General features: G+C 42.0%; 1 protein-coding gene across 1 annotated transcript in view; it reads left to right on the forward strand.

Moving 5' to 3' along the window:
• The window catches only part of DMD (dystrophin), a 1,075,555-nt gene extending 1,056,918 nt beyond the window's left edge, over window positions 1–18,637 (forward strand). Inside the window, 3 exon segments of the mRNA XM_035542302.2 lie at window positions 516–608; window positions 9,196–9,227; window positions 16,155–18,637. Coding sequence (XP_035398195.1) covers window positions 516–608; window positions 9,196–9,227; window positions 16,155–16,166 — 137 coding nt within the window. The 3' untranslated portion in view covers window positions 16,167–18,637.
• Window positions 18,638–22,227: the final 3,590 nt, after the last annotated feature.

Here is a 22,227-nt window from a genome sequence, read left to right on the forward strand (position 1 = left end):
GATGAGAATCTAGGTTTCTACTGATTTATGCAGCTAGGCAAAGCAGCGCTAACATGAATCCAGTGCTATTAGAGAGCTCCTCAGTAGCAGCACTCACAACAGCAATTGCTTTTACCATTAATAGAATAAGAGAAGCTGAAACAAGGAGCATCATTTATAGAACGAAATGTTCCTGGCAGACATTTTGCCCCACTTCTTTTACCAGAGCAGGTTATTTCTTAAATCCCTTGCTACAAGTTAAAATCAGGGTTAATTGTTTAAAATTCATTGTTTAATTTTACTTAAATCCTAACACTTTAAAAAAAAAAAAGAGAGAGAAGCATAAGAGGCATAAAGAGTCAACAAAATTCACCTTGACGATTTTCATTCTACACTAAGTAGAAAATGTGTTTAAGTGACCAGCCCTAGCTTTGTGAAGGACATATGCAATAGTAAGGTGTTACCAAATGTGCTTCATAGTGGCTTAAATAAGCTTCATCGTGGCTTAAATGCAGTGGTTTGCACTTGCTTTCCAGGCGAGGACGACCTGCTCAGCCCTCCCCAGGACACAAGCACAGGTTTGGAGGAAGTGATGGAGCAGCTTAACAACTCCTTCCCCAGTTCCAGAGGTAAGCCCAGCCACCCAGGAGCATGTGCCAGTGGAGGAGAGCATCGCACTTGTAAATGAGTCGTGGATGTTTTGGGCAGAGCAGAAATTAAAAGTGCTTTCCATTCCTTTATCTTTTCAGGTGTTTGAGTTTGGTTTCAGGTTTTTTTTTTGCTGTTCTTTGTTTTTATTTTACCAATTGCTGTAGATAAACCTGTCCAGTTTAGAGTGGAGAAGCAACCTGCCCACCTGCCCCTTCCTATACCTCAAGTTTCCTCCACAAGTAGCAGTTGCTAGATAAGTGGATGAAACAACATCCTCTTAGACTCTTTTTTCCTTAGCATTTTCTTCTTTCCACTTTTGCTGTTCTTCTTCTCACAGCTTCTCTCCTTCAGTCTGTCCTCTTGCTGATTTATTTTTAATACATCCTACCATATTTTTTCTTCTTGCCTTTTTCCAAGAAGAATGTGGTTCTAAATAATATTGAAGTTCTGAGTCAAAATTCTTGACCTTGACATAGGTTCTGAGTGATAGAGGAAAAGCAACTGGACTGCTTGATTGGGCAGCATAGGCTGTATATATACAGCCCCAGCATTTCTTCCAGTATTTCCATTTTGGTCATTCATGTTGTTTTCTAAAGAGAGGCATTTGTATTATTGGAATTTTATTTTTTTCAGCCTTCTCTCATTGAGGAAAGGTCTTTTCTGAGCCCAGAGAAAATACCCCGCTGCCCAGAAAAATGACTTGGATTCCTAACAGGAGGGAGGAAGTCTGAGATGTTACCTGACTCAGTGAAAGAAAGCTCAGACATAAACCTGTTGGCAGAAGAAAGACCCCATGTCTATTGATAGATACCCTATTGGGTGAGTTTCAGCAGGGGCATAGACAGCCTTCAGGGCCTCTTGCACAGTTAGCACACGTCCCTCAGAAGTTCTGTCATAGCTTCGTGCCTTAACCATCATGCTAGACTTTCAGTGAAGTCAAATTTTCTCCATCCTTTGATTTCAAAGCGAGCTCAGCTCTCACCATGCATCATCTATGAGCAGTGGAAAAGGAGAAGGCAGTATAAACTGTATAATAACTCATGCTACAGATTGAAAGATGGAGTAGTATAGAAAACTACTGTTTAAGACAGTCTAATACAATGTATCATTAACTACACTGATCTCCTCTTCAATGTTATATGAGAAGCTGTCATGGCCAGACCTCATTTTACCTATTGTATTAACTCTCAGACACAACAGATGAAAAATCTTTGAAATATTGGTATGTAGACAAGAATGGGCATATTCATAAAGTTGCTCTGTATGTGAGGTTCCAGCAGCCAGTGCTTTCTTGTTAGTGACCATCATTTTTGTAAATACATTCTATTTATGAGATCTTGCATAATTTTATGTGTCTAGCTGCAGACAACCATATGTTAAAATGCTCACCCTTCACTGGGGTATCTAATTTGTTATCATAGCTGATGACACTGACAAACAGTGTTTCTTCTTAAAAACAAGCTTAGTCTTAAGTAAAATAGGAGCAATTTTCAAAACAACAGTTAATGAGTTATTTAAAATACAGCGGTTCATTTCCTGTGTATGAATAGGTAGAGATCAGTTTCTTAGATACCACCCCCTGCTATCTGAGAGTAGAAAAGTTTTTTTATTTCCTTAGTGAAAAATAGAAAGCTTCAATAATAAAACTAACAGAATGTACAGTCTAGTCAAAAAAAAAAAAAGATTTGAAATGTGTAACATTAGTTAATATTTTAGTTCAGAAAGTTAAGCTATAATTTCATATTTGCATTCTGGTGATGCAAAATGTGGTAATTTCAATATGGAGAAATAATACATTTCCTGATTTTGTTTCTTCATTCGGTAACTGAGTTAAAAGTGGATTATGTGATCATAAATATCCTTCAAACAGATTTCAAGAAATACATTCAGTACCAAGAAATGATGAAGTGAAAGTGGTAAAGTATTTGGTGGGACAATATCCTGCTGAGACAAATGAAAACAAATTAGAATGAGTATGTTCAGCTAACAATTTATTGCCACAGATAGTGCTGATTCGGAGAGCTCTGTTTTCCCACTGCTTATAAATATGATACCTTTATTTTTCTGTCCTTGGACTCTACAGCAGAGAGACTCCTCCACAGTACTTGGCCTCTGGATTCTGCAAGCCCTCCTGTCCGTGAAATCATATATCACTCATATCAAGTTTTCTAAAACACAGCTGCTGTTTGTTCCTGCTTTCCTGCCTGACTAGCAGCTGTAGAGGACAAAAACATTTTCTAGCAGAAAGAATCTGGCAAAATCAGGCTTCCTACAGGACTCTTCCCCATGGCCTGATCAAACCACTTCTGGGCTTTGCAAGAATCTGCCTCTTCCCCTCTCTTTGGCTACTACACAGAAAGATTGGTCCATATGGGAGAAAAAGCTGTTCACTTCTTGTGACCTGTACCTTACAGTTTGGGCTGAAGAGATTAGTGCCACATTTAATTGGGTTTCTTAGTTCTTCATTATAGTTCTGGATTCATTTGCATGAATGCTAGGTTTATATAACTGTTTTTGATTGAAGAACAGGAAAGGTCAAACCATCTTTGGAAAAAAAAAGTAGTTTGTTATACAACCAGTGCAAATGGCTTTCCAGTCACTGGTTGTTGTAGAAGGCTGCTGACATTGTCAGTTTTGCTGAGACCTCGTGGAAACTTCAATAATGAAATTTTCTTCTACTCTCATTTTAATAAGTGATATTCTCAATTGAATATCGTGATATTGCATAAACAAAGCTTACATCCACAGATGATTTGCCACAGCCTCATTTAGACCATCATTATGAGATGGTGCCATCCGTATGCAGTCAGATTCCACAGGTATCAGGGATCCTTCTTGGGATTTACAAGACTGCAGACAGGAGAAAAGGAAGCAAGGCTGGTTGGTCCCAAGAAAACACTGAAAACACATCTTTATCTTGGGTTTCCAATCTGTAATAAAGCATTAAAGTGTAATTGCAAAAGAGTTAAAGCAGTGGCAAAGCAGACTGAAAAGAGAGCATAATATAAGGATTCAGAAGTCGTGGAAGTAGCATTTTATTTCTTTGTATTACAGGTTGCATTGAATGTCAAGCCACTTACAGATATTCAGGAAAAAGAACAATAAACCCAAATGAACAATAAGCACAAATGTATAAAGATTAAATTCTCTTAAATTAATTCTTCTTTTTAAGTAGAATTAAAAAAATGTCTGATGCAAGAAACACCGCCATCCCAGATTGGCATTCATAAGTGTGTTCTGTTAGAGTAACTCATAAAATATTACTTGAAAGATGAATTCAGGCTACATGGATTAGGTGCTACCACCTATAACGCATACTGTCTTTAGGAATTAAAACTATCAGGAAGATAGGTTAAAAGTCCAATATTGACTAGTATTAGAAATAACTTTGTTTATTTCTATACTAATGTAGAAAGGGCAGTCAGCTGTGATATTCATAGACTATGCTCTGAAGAGCTACAGAGGACATTGTGCACACGTCAAAACCTACCTAGACTGAAAATGAAAAGAGAATAACAAAATGAAATCCAGGAAGGGAAGGACATCCGTCTATATAGCCTGAAATTGGAATCAGTTGAAGAAATCTGGGAATGTATTTAAAGACCTGGGAAGTTATCAGCAGTACATTAAACATTGTTTTGCTTCGTGGCCTGTAAAAATAAGCATGTTAAATTTTAAGCTGAATGTCCAACTCCAGCATGTCACAGTGTCGGGAGCGATACTGCTTTTGAATAAGGAATATAATTCTGGGTATCAGTGCCATGAGGATAACAACAAATTGGAGGAATGCAGAACAAGATGACAAGAGCAAACTGGATGCCGAAGGCTTTGGTTTATGAGAAAGGTTCAGAGAGCTGAATAAACAATGAATACAGAAAAGGAGAGAATTTCTGTGCTTGGGTGAACCGAAATATAGTTGAACATCACAGGATAGAAATTAAAATCAATGTTTAGTCTAAATATCATCAAAGCCATTTGAAGAGTAAGCTTTGATCATGTTGCAAAGTAGTTTTCTAAAACAAATAAAGCTTTTATTTTGGACTTCTGAAACAAAGCAATAAAATTTAGTAGTAATTAATTTTCACTCACCTGGAGATAGATTTGTTTTGATTATGATATTTTCCAAGCTTTTGATACTCAGAGATGTTTTAAAAGAGGCATCAAGACTTCATAGCATTCATTTTGAATGCATTTTAAAGAAGCATGCATTAAACAAATCGTATCACAGCTCCTTGTAAACAGATCTCAGATGAAATGTCTTGTGTTCCTATATACCTTTTATTGTTGCTTTTTTTCTTTCTTCAGTTTAACCTCTTGACAGTTCTTAGCATTTCCTAAGTAGCACAGGACCTCCGTGCTCCTTGCACAGCTGACTGTTGGTGCTGAAAGCTGTTTGATTTCCATAGAGGGAAATTCTGCTGAATACCTGATGATTGCTGTCCTTAAGGAGTTTTTCTTTCCTTTAAATCTGTGAGGTTTCCCATCCATTCCTCCTTTACTTTGCTGCTCCCAGCAAATTCACAACTACTGCAGCTGCTTCAAACAGCTGCTGTGCTAACTCAAAACAGATGTCAAAGCCAGAGGTCTGACATTTAGTGGAAATCTACTATTAAATACCACCTCAGTGGTTTATTTGACCCTGGTAGATAATGGGCCACAGAGGAAAACATTTTCACACTGTATTTGTGCCCAAGCTACTAAATCTCCAGGGAATTAGTTCACAGTTAGAAAGTAAGATTGGCAGGACAGTATTTTTAAACCCAAATTCATTTCTTCTGCAGCATTGAGGATAAACAAGTTGTATAGTTTCAGTTGGATCTTATGGTGAACCAGACTGTTTTGTGGTTACAGTTTTGTGGCAAATGCTTTTTATGAATGAAACCCAGAGGTGAATTTAGGGACAGAAATTCTCGAGTTACTGAACTCAGTGAGAGAGCTCCCCATGATTTCAGTGCAGAGCCCTTGCTTGTGGAAGTGGGAGCAGTGAAGTGGTTAGAAATGCGACCATGATGGCTTCAAAGAGCTAAATGTCTCTGACATCACATGGAAACCTTTGGAGAAGGATCAGCACTCACCGTAATTATTTAGCTTAGTGCTGCTTAATACAGATGTTGTCTTGTGCAGTGAAATTACAGGATCTCACAACAATAAATAAATGGCACTAAGGAGGTTTTGTTTTATTTTTATTTCATTCACATCAAAGCATGCCAGACACATTCTCTTCTCTCAGTCTTGCATCAGCCAGGCTCTGTCACTCTGTTGTGAACGGGACTAACCTAAGTGGGACTAGTAACTTTGATCACTGCAAATAATGGAGTTTCTTTTATTCTGGCAGCAAAACGTCTCATGACTCAGGTCTGATTTACTGAATCACAAGAAGAATACACTGGAGTAATTACACTGTACAGACTTCTGGAAATACTCTCCTAGTTGAGCTAGCCTGGCCTCTTCTGGAGTGTATCCCCTTCCTTTGTGCTGTGGTGTATATATGGTATATATACCACAGCAGTTAGCCCAGGTGGCTGAGATTCCTTATCCCTCTGTGATTCTGTAGCTTCCTGATCACTCAGGATTATCTGCCTGTGGCAGAGTGCTGTACTGTAGTGGCTGAGCTGCTCTGCAGAGTTCTGCAGTAGTGATGGGGAGGGCTGGACCTTATCTGATTTTTAATACTCAGTCCTGATGTAAACTGAGAATACATTAATGAATGACACAAACAATCAACTTTTTTTTTTTGAAAAAAAATGCTGTTTGCAGATCTCTCCTCTCTGCAGCCTGCCCTTCTCCTGCATTGTGTCTGAGAGGAGCAGTGCAGTAGTGCTCTGTGCTTTGATGTGAAACTGCGTAGGTGCATGAAGTTTTCATTAGTGCCTGTGCTTTCAGGTTTGATTTGATAGTTCTCTGTATAACTTTGTGGGTGATGCAATGTCTTGTAGATTTCCAAAAAAGGAGAAAAAAAAAAAAAGACTCCTTTATTTTGGGAGGGGAGGAAATCTTGAATTGGGCAGGAGCAATACATATCAGGCACCCGTGCATTGTGTCAATATTCTGATGTCTTCAAGAGTACAAATTTTCAGAACTGTATACATTCGTATACAAAGAAAAAAAAAAGTAAAATCCATTAAATCCTTTTTAATCTTCTTCCAAAAGAAATTAGCTGTTACTGTAGTAGCATTACTCTTTGTTGCATTCAAGAAATTCTAGGGTGATCGCTCACTAGCAGTTTAGTGTGGAGCAGAGCTCTCCCAGTTACCTTTAAGTCCATTCATTTTCTGGTAGAATCCAGTCTTTCCTTCTCACATAGATATTTAAACTAGGCACTGAGTAGCCACAAATTTAGATGCTTGTGCAGACAGGGTAGGCATCTCTTAAAAGCTCCAAAAGGATCTAGCATTTTGATGTAGGCAGTTCTTCCTCTCCTCTTACCCAAGCCTCCCTCATGCTCCAGGACTTTCTCACACCCGTGTAGCAGTTTCTGGAGGTCTCAGGAAGACCATTGACTGATCTAAACCTTGGAGCTCTTGCTAAGAATAAGATCAAAGTGTGCAAAGGGTTTTACATCTTCATTGTCAAGGCTTTTCTGTTACATGATTTCTGTCAGTGAGGGGTTCTCTTCTTCCCTCCTAGGAGGCATTTTTGAGCATTTGTGGCTCCCGATACAGACACCCGAGTAGGTTGCAGGGTGTGTAGAGACTCAGTTAAGTCGTCTTGCTGAGTTAGGCAGGCCTGCAAGGCAGGCTGAGTGGACTGCAGCTGGGTTTTTGGTGGGTTTTAGCCACATAAGTCCCATAGTGAGGACCTAGGTGGAAAGGAACAGACCTTTCATTAATAAAGCTGTCTAGTCAGAATAGCCTGAAATTCCACAGGGAGGTAACTTAGCCTGTGAAGAAACAGGACGGATAAAACTATGGTAAGTCCTCAAAACTGAAGCTACACCTCTGCAGCAGTCAAGCTTGCCGTAGTACCTCTGTGCGGCACCGTCTGTGTGCAGTACAGATTTAATCTGAGTCAGGGCTCCTCTTAAATCCAGAATAAAATCCCACATCCAGAACATGACCTAGAATCTAATATTACTGCTGTTTTTATTATCATTTCTGATAGTAAGTATGTTATAAGGAAGAGGGAGAAGGGAAGGCAGGGAATAAAACCTTTTCTGTTCTATAAATGATAACCTTCACTGTGAAGGCCCTTCACAAGTTATGCCAGCCTTTTCTATCACTTTAATTTTGTGTTTGAATAGTGGCTCCAACCTGTGACTGTTCAGTGATGCCACTCACTGTCTCTGTCCTCTCCTCCTCCCCATTACCTTCCTTGTTCAACTTTTCTCTGTTTCTGACCCTTGTTCTCCTCCTTGTAAAATGCCTGTAAAGTTATTTATCATCTTCTATCCCTGCCCTCTATGCAGGCCACAACACCTACAAAAAAACTCAACAGCAATTAGGTCACTGTTATGCTGACTGGTGTGTTCTCTCTCACACAGCTTTCTCTCTCCCGGTTGTCTCGTACATTGTTTACAATTACATTATTTACAGCAGCTCTGGGACAAAGATCATCCTCTTTCTTGAACAGCGTCTACCTCAGAGATTCTCTTGCCTAAGACTCAAAGTCTGGTGGTACCAGTGCTCCCAGTAATGCACCAATGGCAGTGGAGCACTGCTTGTGGAGGCAGCGAGTGCTTTATTGTCACTTGTATTGACATACAGGGTGTGTGGGGGGGGGGGCTGTTCCTGCTGTCCATTTTCACCTGGCTTTCTTTTTTAAAACAAGTGCACTACACTAAGTGATTGAGAAGAATCTGCTTGATCAAAGAATGGCTTCTGTACAACTTCATAAGAGGCATCTTTTCAGCTAAAGTCATTATTGCCTGCTCGGTTTTGTTCTTGCAGCTTAAAATTGTTGAGAGAGAAACTCTCCCTTTTTTTACCCTTTACTTGATTTTTTTCCCTTCTTTGTGCCTCTGCTCCCCCCATTTTTACAATGCATGCAAATCAACTTGCTAGAAATATCATCTGTAGTACATTTATCTTGAACGTGAGAATAGTGATACTGCAGTCTAATAGCTTGAGATGTAAAATAAGTGTGTGAACATGCGTATATATGAATGTATATGCAGATATATACGTAGGCAGTAATAAAATGTAATGTGTCTGGATAAATTAATTTTGAAGTTGGGAAGCATGATTTTACCACCAATACTAATTAGCAGAAGTACTCAAATTGATGAAATTTGCATGCCCAGAATGTGAATTCAGATTTTCTCTGTCATCCTTATCCTCAACTGAAGGGGTTGTATGTCAGTTTTAGTGGTTTTCTCAAGTGTTTTTGCTAAGTTAAAACCAAACAGCAGATTACAGAACTCTTCTTGAATAAATCAGCCCAGAATCATCAGTGGATTTCAATGTACTTGCAATCTTTGTTTAAAGCAGAAATACAGTTATTTAATATTAAATTCCTAAATCAAAACTGAAGTGTCTCTTACAGTGTAAAAAATATATTCGCGTGTGTTGTTGTGTTTTTTTTTTTTCTTTCTGATATTTCTTCCACTTCCTCTCTCTGTTCCTAAAGGAAGAAATGCCCCTGGAAAGCCAGTGAGAGAGGTTAGTGAGATGCAAGCTCACTGCCATGGCTTCTGTTTGTCACATCTTGCTTTCTGTGCCCAGCATGTGTGTGACAGCAGCACGGGTTCGCTTGGTTTTGTTGAAGAGCGGGGATTGTCTTCTTGTCGTTTTGGTTTTGTTTGATTTTGCTGAGTGCATTCCCCATGTGTGCTCTAACATTACCGTACCTCTCAACTCTCCACGGAGACAGTGTTAGCCCAGGGACGTGCCTTCTCTTACATCCTCCCAGAGATGGAAATTCAGGAATGGGGAGGAGGAAACAGTGCATTGAAATTAAACCTTTGTATGAAAAATGTGTGCAGTGAATAATGCTGCTGCCATTCTCGTGTGTGAACAAAACAGCAAGACCCATGTCCCTTGCTGTTCTGCTTACATACTTAGGATTTTATTTGCATACGTGTGCCAATATACCAACCATGATCCCCAGTAATGAAATATTTTCTTTCCTTTTTCCTTAAAACAGTGAGAGTTGAGAGGTATAAGAGATTGAGGTGTATTAATGTACTGATGTACTGTTGCATAGTGAAGAATGCTACTAACACTCGCCAGCTCAACAGCGTTGTATTCAGCGATGTAAACGGGCAGCGGCTTCCACTGCACTTTGGATGTGGTTGGTTTGATGCAAAACAGATTTCAGAATTTGTACATTGCTGCTTGTTCACAGAGGAAAATGTTTTGCGCCGTGTTGTCACAGCACCTTTTAAAGGATTTCCAGTGAGCCTTTATTTTCCCTCTTCAAAGCTGCTCTTCACTCTCCAACCAGAGACAACGTTTGCAAGATGAATTCCTAGGGAACGTTATTAATAAAGATAAAATATTCAGAGACTGCCTGAGTGCAATTGCAGGTAGCTGTGAAATGACCTTTCCTGTACAGATGTTCAGCATGGATGAGGCCGAACCCAGTTTGCAAGCGCCCACTGTCACAGTGGGGCGGGCTCACGAGGAGGCACTATGCTGGGGTTTTGAGTCGGGCTGCTCTGAGCCCCCGGCCAGCCACACGCTGCTCCAGAGAAGCTAGGATTTGTTCTACCACTGGTGCCTTGAAGTACAGTGGTTCTCTGCATATGCAGCTTGCACAGGTCCAGCTGTTTTGAGGAGTGAGGTCCTCAGTGCAGATTAAGTCTGTCCTGAAATGTCAGATCCTTTCATATGGATCAAAAAAGGGTGCTTGGCACGTCTTCAGACTGCACCAGTTTAGAAATTGCATGGAACTGATTTCGTATTCAGCCCTTCACGTTCGGTCTGAGAGTTGTTCTTCAACTGAGCAAAGCAGGTTGTTGATTTCCATTATCCTGGTTCACGTTTATTCATACTGTTCAGAAAAAGGAAAAGGTTCTGCTGCTGAGGACATTTGCTACAATTAAAAATATTAAAGGTTAGAAAAATGGGCATGTTTTTACCTGATCTGATTCCTGCAGCATAACCCTAAAAACATTGACTTCTTCAGTGAATTGCTTACTGCTCTCCAGTGGTATTTGTGCTCACTGGCAGTGCCAGAGGGTGCTTAGTAACTTGCAGACCTGAATATAAAACACAATTCTCTGCGTGCCCGTGAAGTATATGAGCTAAGTTACAGAACAGCTTTTGCTTTATGCGTGAACCCATTTGTGCAACGTCAGATCATGCAGTTTTAAACCCACTAGGCCGGGTTTTGATCCCGTTACTCACATTAGGTATTGTCTTTGTGTGTAATCCCATGGATTTCATGGCATTACTCAATATGAATAAGGATATTAAAATCCATGCTACCAACAGGAAGGATTTCTCTTTGGTGGGGGAAGGGTTAGAAATCTGGGCTGCTGAAAAGAAACTGCATTGTGCTGGGGTTTCTTAATTTACGTTCTGTCCACTCTTTGGAGTCTGAATGCTCCACATTTATTTCTGTGACAAGCTGTACTGTGAGATTGATATTCAATTACTGCGCCCTCACCCAAGGGCCTTAATTCCAGTATAGCCTCTAAAGCAAATTCAGCAGATACGAGGCACATCATTCTGTGTGCAACCAAAAATGATGTAGCTAGTGTCTGCAGAAGGAGGAATCTCCTGCTTTCAAAGCAATTGCACCTGTATTAGTATTCCCTCCATTTTATGTCTAAGCTGACACTGTCCATGCCCATGTTGAGTGTTATTGCTGCATTTCAAAGACTGTGCTAGTATTTTTCTTAAATAACATCTTCCAACCTTTCAGTGCCTGAAGCATGGATAAAACAACTTCAGCTTTAATGTGAAAAAAAAAAAGAAAAATGGAATTAATGCCTTCTTTGGTGAAGTTATATGAAAAATATTAATAATAATGAGTGGGTAGCTATGATATATATTTTTCTAAGTGCTTTGGGGACAGTATTTTTCTCATTTGCTTCTTAATTAAAAATGTCAGTGTCTTACTTTTCAATCTCACAAAGGACAAGAAAGCAAGTATTCAATAAGAAAAAGCAGAGCTATATATAAACAGTGCATTTGAGCTCTTAGAAGAGGGTGTATTTGTTAGAGTACCAAGAAATTACTGCGTATGTTGTTTTCAACTACTTGCAGTCATTATTGTCCTACCTGCTACTCCCATGTGCAAGAGAAGCAAAATCCTAACTGCCCCATAGCACTTATCCCGGATATTTTTCCCTGCATCAGTCAAAAGGTTGCTCAGGTCATGAGAGCCACAGGAAAGGGGCTCAGAAACCAGAGCACCCCAGAGGAAGGGCAGCCTGCTCCAGGTCGGTGCTGCCTGCCCGCAGCCCTGCTAGCTGCCTGCAGAGGATTCGCGGAAAACCTGTGAAATACCGTACTCTGCTGTGCAGGTCACTTTGCAGCAGGTGAGGAGTCATGAATCTAAATTAGACCACCTGTCCAGTCTGCCTCTGGTTCCAGTGCAAGGAGGCGTAAGGTAAAAAAGAAGGACTTTTATCTTTTGTTTTGTGCTGCAAAACTGCTCTTGGGCTGGTGATGTCCTTAACGCTGAGGTAGTTCTCATGGTGAGCACCTCTCAATGTGTAATGCAAAGCAGCGTGAGGCCCTTAAAAAGCCCAAACCCAAAGCATGGTAGACATCATTAAATAAATACAGAAGCACCTAAAGTGACTGAGTATTGGAAGGCTTGATTTTGGCAGCTTCAGAAAGACTTAATGTGGAAGCCGGTAGGCTCAGTGTGGACGCCCGCCCCCACGTAGGGATGGCCACAGGGTGCGGAGCTGGCAGGAGGACATGTGTAGCAGCCCCTGGGCCACCCGGCTCAGAGCTCTGCTGTTCGATTCACATCCAAACCACATCCAAACCGCTGGCAGTGTGGTGGTGCCTGGCTGAGGTTCGTGGCGAGTGGCTGGAGCAGAGCGGCGCTGCCTGTCTGCGCTGCTGCCCCGTGTCCTCCCCTCCCAGGCGCGGTGCGCTTCACGGCCCAGCTGCTAGCGCGCACTGCAGTTGGCGGAGGTTTAGGATCGTGCCCTGGGTGCTGAGCTCGGATGGCTCAGGAGGAGGCACGCGATTGTTTGGCTTCTCTGCAGAGGAAGTTGTGGCCCGTGATGCAGGGAGAACATGGAGTTAGGTCTGCGTAATCACCTCAGCCTCACCCCCTGCAGCTTTTGTGGAGGGAGATCAGACTAAAAGCGTGGTTATTTCAAAAATAACAGAGAAATTAATAGAGAAGAGAAGAAAGCATTAACATACATTCCTGTAATTTGTATGCATTAAAAGTATTTAATCTAGGGATCTCTGGATCCATTAGGTCTTCTTGGCCTGTGTTTTAGTTGCCTGAGCGATTCAGCATTTTGCACCTACTGTGGCAGACTTTGAAAGACTTTTATATTTTCTTTTGATTGAAGATTTTTTTGATTTTATATTTTCTTTCTAGATGTAGACTCTTTCTATAAAATCAGCTTGCTTTTGTTATCTTTACAGCTCTGTGTCTGATAGAACAAAATAATATTAACTAATACTGATTTTTTCTGAAGATGGGCTTTAGCAGCTCAAGTTGCTGTAGATCCATGGAAGGGTGATGATCACTTTTCCTGAGCTGGAAATGAGTGGTGTTGGAGTCCCTGAAAAGTCCTGGAATCCCATCACTGTTCCTAGAAATAACAGATGGCAATGAACCTGAATGAGGGATCATGATCCCACAGGCAGCGTTGCCTCCTGCTGCTGGATAACGCTTTGCAGCTCCCAGCACCCTCCTGTCTGGTGTCTGTGGGCTGCTGCAGGTGAGGAAGAAGAGCATTTAAAGCCTGGAGTCTGCTTGAAAGTAGCTTGCAGCGTCAGTATGGATGGATTTGTAGGGATGATGCAGGTTACCCAGGTTATACCAGCGTTATTTTGATACGGCCTTGATACCCCATGCTATAAATATACTTAAGCATATCAAAGTTTCTGGAAAGTAGAGCAAAGCAGCGGCAGTGATGTTTCAGTCTACCTGAGAATCTCTCACCTAAAATTACTGCTTTCCTATGACTGTCAGATTTTCCCTTTCTGTGGTCAAATTTCCTGGACTGTTCTCAGCCAGAGGAATTGTACTATAATAAGGTAGATGAAGATTAAGGACCATTACTAGAATTGCTTATGAAAGTTTACGCTAGCATTTAATTACAGCCTGCCTGGTGCAAGGAAGAGATATTATCCCTTCCATCTAAAAGAAATGTGGTAGCACACATTTACTTTAAAGTAAGCTATATTTTGACCAAAACTTGGCAGCAATTTTTCATATGCTCTTACTTGACATGCTGATGAGTAAATTAGAAGGTTTTGCTTAGGATGAATAGATGGCTCTACATTAATGATTTATATGTGAAATTACTGTCTGATGCATCTATTTCTCTGTACATTAGTGCAAGTAGATTAGAACCAAGTGTTTCTTTGTATTGATATCAGACACAGTGCCACGCACAGCACAGCTCACTATGAAGCTGGCAGCTTGTTGAGTAGATATCATTTAGATGTGACATAATTTTGTGGAGTGAAAGCTACATTCAAAAAAAAAAAGTAGCATTTGAATGTAAAAAGTGGTGGTAGTAGTTCTCCAGGAGAAACAAGCTTCTCTGGATATTTCTTAGGTCATCTGTTTTCTATTCCGTACATGCTGGTGAATGTTAACTAACATCACTCCAGGCTCCTGTGCACTGTCAAAATGCCAACCACAATCCTCGAACATCTGGAAGGGAACGGGCATTTCTTCCAGCTTGTGTCGGCGAGCTTGGTTTGTCCCACAGGGAAGCATCGTTCCTGTTGTTAAAGATGACAGTTGTGGCAGGAGGGACAACAGCAGTAGGTGGGCAATGTTAACAGTCAGGCTCTTGCACCGTATAGGTAGTGACTTGCATGGGAGGTGTATCTGGGATGTCCCTGTCATGTCTTGTCTTCATTTGGGTGCTGCTTTCTCCTGGACCATGGCAAGCACTCAGTGCTTAGGCTAATGCAAAGCGTGCCCGAGAAGTAGAGTTGTGGGCAGACAGTTTTGAGGCTTCAGTGCTTTCCCAAACAAATACTCTACTGCAAGTACTCTCAGGGAGTAAATCAACCCCTCCAGCCACAGCAATGTTGAGTTTTATTGAGTTTTCTTCCCCTGCTAAATACTTCCACTTGCTGGCACTCTGCAGCTTGGGGACTGCTTGAGCTGGAGGTCACATGCACTTTGCATCTAAATAAATCTTGCTTCCATGATTATTTTCTAATGCCTTTTTTAACTCATTTATATGTTTGGCCTCTACATCAGCCTGTGGTGATGAGTTCAGTAATGTAATTATATGCTGTGTGGAATATAATTTCCTTCTGTTTGTTTTAAGACCTTCTGTCTGCTTGTTCCTCCTTGTCCTTGCAAGAAATCTTGAACTGGGTGCTTATTCTTTGGGGTGTCCAGATCACTGTCATATTCCCTCTGCAGTCATACACTTTCAGGAGAGAGGCTCCAGATGGGGTTCAGCTGATCGAACCATATTTCTGTCATGCAAGATGCCAGGGGGTATCCAAGACAGTCGTAGAGGGTGGCAGGACTGAGGCAGGACTCAGAGAGGATACCCACCGTCTTCTGAGCAGCAGCTGGAGACCAGCTTAACGCCAGGTGCCTCAAATGACGACTTTTGGCAATTCAATCTCCTTGCCTTTGAGGCTGTTCAGTCTCTAATGTTGTTGAAGCAATTCCTTGCTGCTGATCAGCATTGCCACCTTTAACTTTCCTTTTGCAACAATGGAAAAATGAGTGTGAGAAGAAGTTACAGGTTTCATCTCCAGAATTTTTGCGCTTATTTATCACTTCTGCACAGGAGGTCCACGTGCTGTGGTTATAGCATCTCAGGACTTTACAGTGGTTACCAGTGAGGAAAAATGTGCAAATAAACCACTGCGTAGTAGTTGCTTGATAATTGCAGCATCTTTGTTTTCATTGGACTGAAAAGCAAAGGGTATCATTAAAAACATGGAATAAACTGCAGACATTGAGCTTGGTCTTTGTTTTAGTTACCTGTGCGGACATCCTGTTGGGACCTCTTGGCTTTAATGATGTAGTTAATTACTGCTGATCTGTTTGTTTCTGTTTTTCTCCTTGATAGAACATTGAGTGGTCAAACACTTTGCAGAACCAGTTGGAAACTTTCCTGTGATGTCATTGGATTTAATCGTGGCTTTTGGTGAACATTTGTTACGATACAGTTTCTTCACTACTGGGGTTTTTTTGGAACACAAACATGCTGGCTTACTGTCAATGTAGTCTACACTGGCTGTTTAAGCTAGTATTGCTGTTAAGTGCTTAGTGAAATGGGCAGCTTTTGCTAATGATGACACATGCTTGTCCAGGAGACTGTCTGGTGTAGTCCATTGAGAGTGGTGGTGAGCTGCTCGCAGAGTGATGTATCTGTACCTGGCCTTTTCTTTTTCGTTATTTTTGCAGTATTTTCTTTCTCATTTAATATCCTCTTCTTTGACTTTCTTTTTCAGGCCACAATGTAGGAAGCCTTTTCCACATGGCAGATGACTTGGGAAGAGCAATGGAAACCTTAGTTACAGTGATGACCGACGACAAGGTGTTAGAATAGCAAGATGTGTTTTACAACTTCAGGCGTCCCGCATGGTTTTTATAATATTCATACTACAAAGAGGATTAGACTGTAAGAGTTTACAAGAAAACAAATCTATATTTTTGTGAAGGGTAGTGGTACTATACTGTAGATTTCAGTAGTTTCCTAAGTCTGTTACTGTTTTGTTAACAATGGCAGGTTTTACACGTCTATGCAATTGTACAAAAATTATAAGAAAACTACATGTAAAATCTTGATAGCTAAATAACTTGCCATTTCTTTATATGGAACGCATTTCGGGTTGTTTAAAAAAAATTTATAACAGTTATAAAGAAAGATTGTAAACTAAAGTGTGCTTTATAAAAATAATTGTTTATAGAAACCCCCTTTAAAAAACACAAAAAAAAATATTGAGGCAGTGCATTTGTTTAATATCATTTCAGCTCTGCAGCTGCATCAGAGAGAGATTCATGTTCTGTGTTCTTTTCCTTGCCTGTCAAAAAGAAGGAAAAAAAAAAAAGTATTTCCTGCAGCAACATCAAAACGGCCAACTTACATTTCTCATTGGTTTTGTCTGACTAGGGCTGGCTTAAAAAAAAATCTCCTGAACTTCCAGCGAAGGTAGTTATTTCACCTCTTTCCGATAAAATTAACAGTTACACGAATCACACAGCTAGTTTGCAATAATTAAACGAAAGAGCACATTACATGACAGAGTCTGCAAAAAATGAATGGAAAAAAAAAAACAGAAGGAAAGAAGGAAGGAAAGGAAAGAATTTAATGACTGTCCTATGCGCCGGTGTTTCCTCTGCTGACTAAATTCCTGGATGTTATTAGTAAAGGAACGTAGAAATTGCCTTACCGGATCAAACCTCTGGACCTTACTGTCCGGTACTCTGCTGGCCAGGCCAGCACCCCGTGCTTCACAGAAGCGGGGCACAGCTCTCCCCTGCCGCTGCCACCGTTAGCATCACTTCGCTGCACACGAGAGAAGAAAGGGGGAAGCTCCCTCCTGACCCCATGTGGGCTCAGCTTCTGGCATGAAGCACAAGTAGGTTTCTCACTGAGTATCTTTGCTTGTATAGCTTCCGGTGCTGTTAACGAACACAGAGCTACTCGATCCTCTGGAAAATATAAACGGACCTTTCCACAATTCTTGTCTCAGCTTGCTACAGCGGCTGGTCCCAAGGAGCTGTAATGCAGCAAGCAACCTTTGGGAAAGGCTGTAGGAGAGTTACTGCTGTTCTTACACGTGTATGGTAATCAGGTGAAGGTAGCCACACTGCTCCATGATATATTTATCATCAAAACAAAGGCCCTGATGCTTTCTCCTTCCCCATTTCTCTCTACAAGTAATACCGCACAATTAACAATAAAGTGAGAAAGAGAGGAACTGACAGAAAAACAGATTAGCCACCTAACTGCAACTCGTGAGAGGTAGGTCTGGGTATGAGGTGCTGTCAGCAAAAGCTTTACCACTTCATTTTCTTAACCAGCTTTTAATTTTATCTTAGAATACATAGAAACACACCGTCTGACTTTATATTGCAAGAGTAAAAATCCGTTACCTCTTCTTGTATGAAGTGTAATTAAACTTGGGAAAGATTTTATTTTGAATGCTAGTTAACATTGAACATGGCTAGTCATGCTATTTCTACCTCACTTTGGTTTTGTGGTGTTCCTGACAATTACGTACAGATAATGTTACATCACCACTCGTCCATTGTGTGAACAGGTCTCATCATTTAAATAATAATGACAATAATTTACAAAGAATAAGTACAATCCCCCCAAGTCTCTGCTTTCATAATAAAGAGCTTTTTTAACACTTTATTACAGTAGGAACCCTATGTGTTTCTCACGGTCTTTTTTATCAGAAGGTTTAAATTGAGATCTGAGAAAGAGCTGGGTTTCTTCTTTTTTTTTTTTTCCCCTTATACATTAAACCTTCTCTTCAGAAAAAAAAAATAGAGGAAAATGGATTGCACGGTTGTTTTCATCAGGGTTTTGTTTTGTTTGTTTTACTTTATAGATCTTAGTTTTGGAGTGAGTCTGTCAAAAATATTTAAAAAGTTGAAAGCTTTATCGCTGCTTTTTTAAGCATAATTTGGGAATTATTTCATATTCCTTATAATGACAAAGTATTAAACTGTAAAACATAATCAGTGTAATTGAATACATAAATACCATATGGCATGTTATTTCATTGTTACTCAGTACTGGGTTATTACTTGGATATCATAATATATTGTGTTTTAACACCAACACTGTAACATTTACTAACTATTTTTATAAACTTCAGTTTTACTGCATTTTTCACAACATATCAAATTTCACCAAATATATGCCTTACTATTGTATTATATACTGCTTTACTGTGTATATCAATAAAGCACGCAATTATGTTATAAAACGTGTCATGTTTTTTACTGAGGTTCTGCGGCCGTCCGGAGCAGCTCCCCTCCAGTGGCCCTGCCTCACGTCCTGCTTCTGCAGCATCCTGGTGCCGGCGGCACCGGGCCTCGGCTCTGTACGCAGAGTGCCCACGTAGCACTCAGGATTTGGTTGGGAGAGGACGAGAGGCTCCTCCTGGTTTTGTTCTTTCTCCCCATCAGTATTTTGAGCAAAGCAGAAGCCACTCGAAGCATGCAAGCTGTTCTGTGGGAATGGTGTGCGCTGCTTCAGAGGCGGATGAAATTCAGCGCAATCCACAGGCGGTTTTGCTTGGTGAAGCGGAAGCAAGATTCAAATTTTGCCATTTCATCAGTCTAATGCCTAAGTGGCCTCGCTGCCACCAGGCACACTACTAACAACCCCCTCTTCTTTAGGGCTCTGGGAAGTGTGTGTTCCCATCAGGGAGGCTGCTCACATGGGTCCCATCTCATACCTAAGAAATACGCGTAGGTTTTCATACCCAGACTCCACTCAGTTGTATCACGATTCTGCCTTTGAGCTACCTTCCAGTGGCAGAAATAATATAAATGACAACAATAAAATGACAAAAAAAAAGAAGCATATCTTTGCACATACTTTTGATAATACCATGAAGGAGGAGGTATGAATTTCCTCATTTCATTAATTTGAGGAAATAAATATGCATCCCACATCTGCTCTTCCAGACTCGAGTTACTCTGGATTCACTCCTACATACATACATCAGTCAATGAGTGCTTTGCTGTACTTGAGTCTCATCCAAATGTTAGCAATCCACGAGGCACAGCAGCCATCAGTGACGAGGTATCTCCTATTAATTCGATTAAGGAAAACGGAGGATGGTTTTCTCCCTGTCGCCAGTGCTGAGGTTGGTTGTGCATCAGGAGACACCGCTGGCTTTTAAGCCCGGTGGTGAGCCCGAGGTGTAAGGTCTGTGAATGGCCTTATTAAATACCTAAATGAACTGGAACAGTACAGAGGGGTGCATGAGCAGGGAAGAAGAGGCATTGAACGCTGCCTCATTCCTTTGCTGCACCAGGAGGAGCAGGGAAAGGCAAAACCACATGTGCATGGCCTGACCTGCCTTCCCTGAGCTACGTCTGCTGCGGGAAATGCAAACCCCGGCCCTGCCGAGAGCTCAGTGCGTGCTGTCAGCCGCTTCTCGCAGGCCTCGCACCGATCAGTGCTGATGGGCTGGCACAACGTGCATGAACAGATGGCTGCTGCAGCTCCTAGAGGCAGCATGTGCATGCTGCCCATCACCTTCATCGATTTCCCCGCTCCCACAGCCCCGCTATTTACAAGCCTACCCATCCCGTTGATAAAACCTGGCATTTCTGAATGTCTCTTAAAAACATTCTCCTTATGTGTTTTTTAGGCTTATTTAGCTCATTTTTAGGCTTATTTAGCTCACTTTTAGACTTATTTGCTCATTTTAAGTTAACAGTTCAATGTGTTTTCTTCACTTTCGGGGAGAGAGGAAGATGATTATTCTTTAATTTTGGCTGCTGTGCTCAATGTGCTGCCATTTACCAGTAAACTTCACAGACCTTCCTGTACCTTCTGGATAGCTAGACAGACAGGCTGAGGCCACACTAGCCAGCTCAGCGGTCTGATGGGGCACCTGTATGGAAATCCCCCAGGCATCCCAGAGGGTCATCTCTCACTCCTGGGCAAGGGGAAGCAGCCCTGGGGCACGGGGTCTGGCAGGACCCCATGGCCATCCCTGCTGAGGGTGCCCATCTCTCACACCCCTTGCCACATTGCGGTGTGGAGTGTGCGCGGCCGCAGGCAGCCTGCGCCCGTGGTATGCTGAACAATACCAATAGGTGAAATTTACTTCACGCTGTCAGCTGGCACGCCAAATCCCAGTCAGTCCTCCCCCACCAGCTCACACTCCACTCAGAGATGTCCCTGGGAGTTTGTTTTAGCTCCGAGCAAGCAGATCAGCTCACCAGAGAACGCCGTGACTGCAAGAAAGATGGGGCTGCCTGCAACAACTGAGGCGCAGCGCTTCTGTACAGCAAGCCCCCTAAGCTGGTAGTGCTGCTTACCAGCTAAGCACGATGATTACAGCGTATATTTAGTGGCTCATAGTCCTGAAAACCTGGTGAAAAAGCACTTGTGGTTAAGGGAGGGATGAGATTTAAGGAGATCATGTAGCTGCAGAAGTGAACTGTGGGGCTTCACCAAGTTGCTGTTTCAGCCTATTGCCTAAATCCTTACTTCTTGCCCTGCCAAGGTTCATATTCCTCAGTCAACTCGGGAATTGTTTGACAGGTGTAAGGACTTACTTTTATGATTATTATCTGAGCATTACAATGAATATAGTATTTATTTACATGCTGGCACATGCCTTTTGCTAGCTGTGTCCAAGCAAATTCTCTCTATATGCTGACTTAAGCAATCCAACCTGTGGAAGGTTCTCCTCTCTCTCTCTCATAACCCCCACAATCTTCTGTTGTCTCTCTTGCTGAATGGAAGAGGTTTTTCTCCACGTGACCATCTCTGGAAACAGCAACATCCTTGCTGCAATCTATCAGCATGTTCAAAACTGCAACACAGGGAAAGAAGGAAGGGAAGGGAAGGGAAGGGAAGGGAAGGGAAGGGAAGGGAAGGGAAGGGAAGGGAAGGGAAGGGAAGGGAAGGGAAGGGAAGGGAAGGGAAGGGAAGGGAAGGGAAGGGAAGGGAAGGGAAGGGAAGGGAAGGGAAGGGAGGGGAAGGGAAGGGAGGGGAAGGGAAGGGAAGGGAAGGGAAGGGAAGGGAAGGGAAGGGAAGGGAAGGGAAGGGAAGGGAAGGGAAGGGAAGGGAAGGGAAGGGAAGGGAAGGGAAGGGAAGGGAAGGGAAGGGAAGGGAAGGGAAGGGAAGGGAAGGGAAGGGAAGGGAAGGGAAGGGAAGGGAAGGGAAGGGAAGGGAAGGGAAGGGAAGGGAAGGGAAGGGAAGGGAAGGGAAGGGAAGGGAAGGGAAGGGAAGGGAAGGGAAGGGAAGGACCAAAACACCTGTATTGATGCACTTCTATAACAGGAAATATAATAATAATTAGAAAATTATGTTAATTCCTTCAGCACTCCTATATTTGTTTCCTTCCCACATGGTCTACTTGAATCTGAAGATCCAACCAACAACGTGAAGTGTTAAAATAAATGAGTCGGTTAGACCTCTGTGAAACTGCAGGAAGATGGCTCAGTCCCTGGCACACCCTGACTCAACTTCTGCATGCCTTTCCGCCACGAAGCTGCCATCAGCATGTCAGCTTCCTCCAGCCACTGTAGCTCACTCCTCAGCACTCTGTTGCAAACAAGGGAGGACAGAGTTTCTTGCTCATCACTGCAGTGGTGCTCCCACCTCAGCAGGACATAAGCTCTTTTTTTCCTCTGACTTGGAAGCAGGCAACAAACTGATGAGCAGCTGAACTGTGAAGCGGTGTGACCAGCTGGGGAGCAAAGCTCCTTGTCTGGTGAGGGACCACACCAGGCCGGTCATTCAGGGTACGTGAAAGGAGTGGTAGGACCCTGAAGTATTTTATGGGAACAGAAGTCAAGAGCCGCAGATGTAGGGAG

The sequence above is a fragment of the Cygnus atratus genome, chromosome 1 (assembly GCF_013377495.2).
Source record: "Cygnus atratus isolate AKBS03 ecotype Queensland, Australia chromosome 1, CAtr_DNAZoo_HiC_assembly, whole genome shotgun sequence".
Taxonomy (NCBI): domain Eukaryota; kingdom Metazoa; phylum Chordata; class Aves; order Anseriformes; family Anatidae; genus Cygnus; species Cygnus atratus.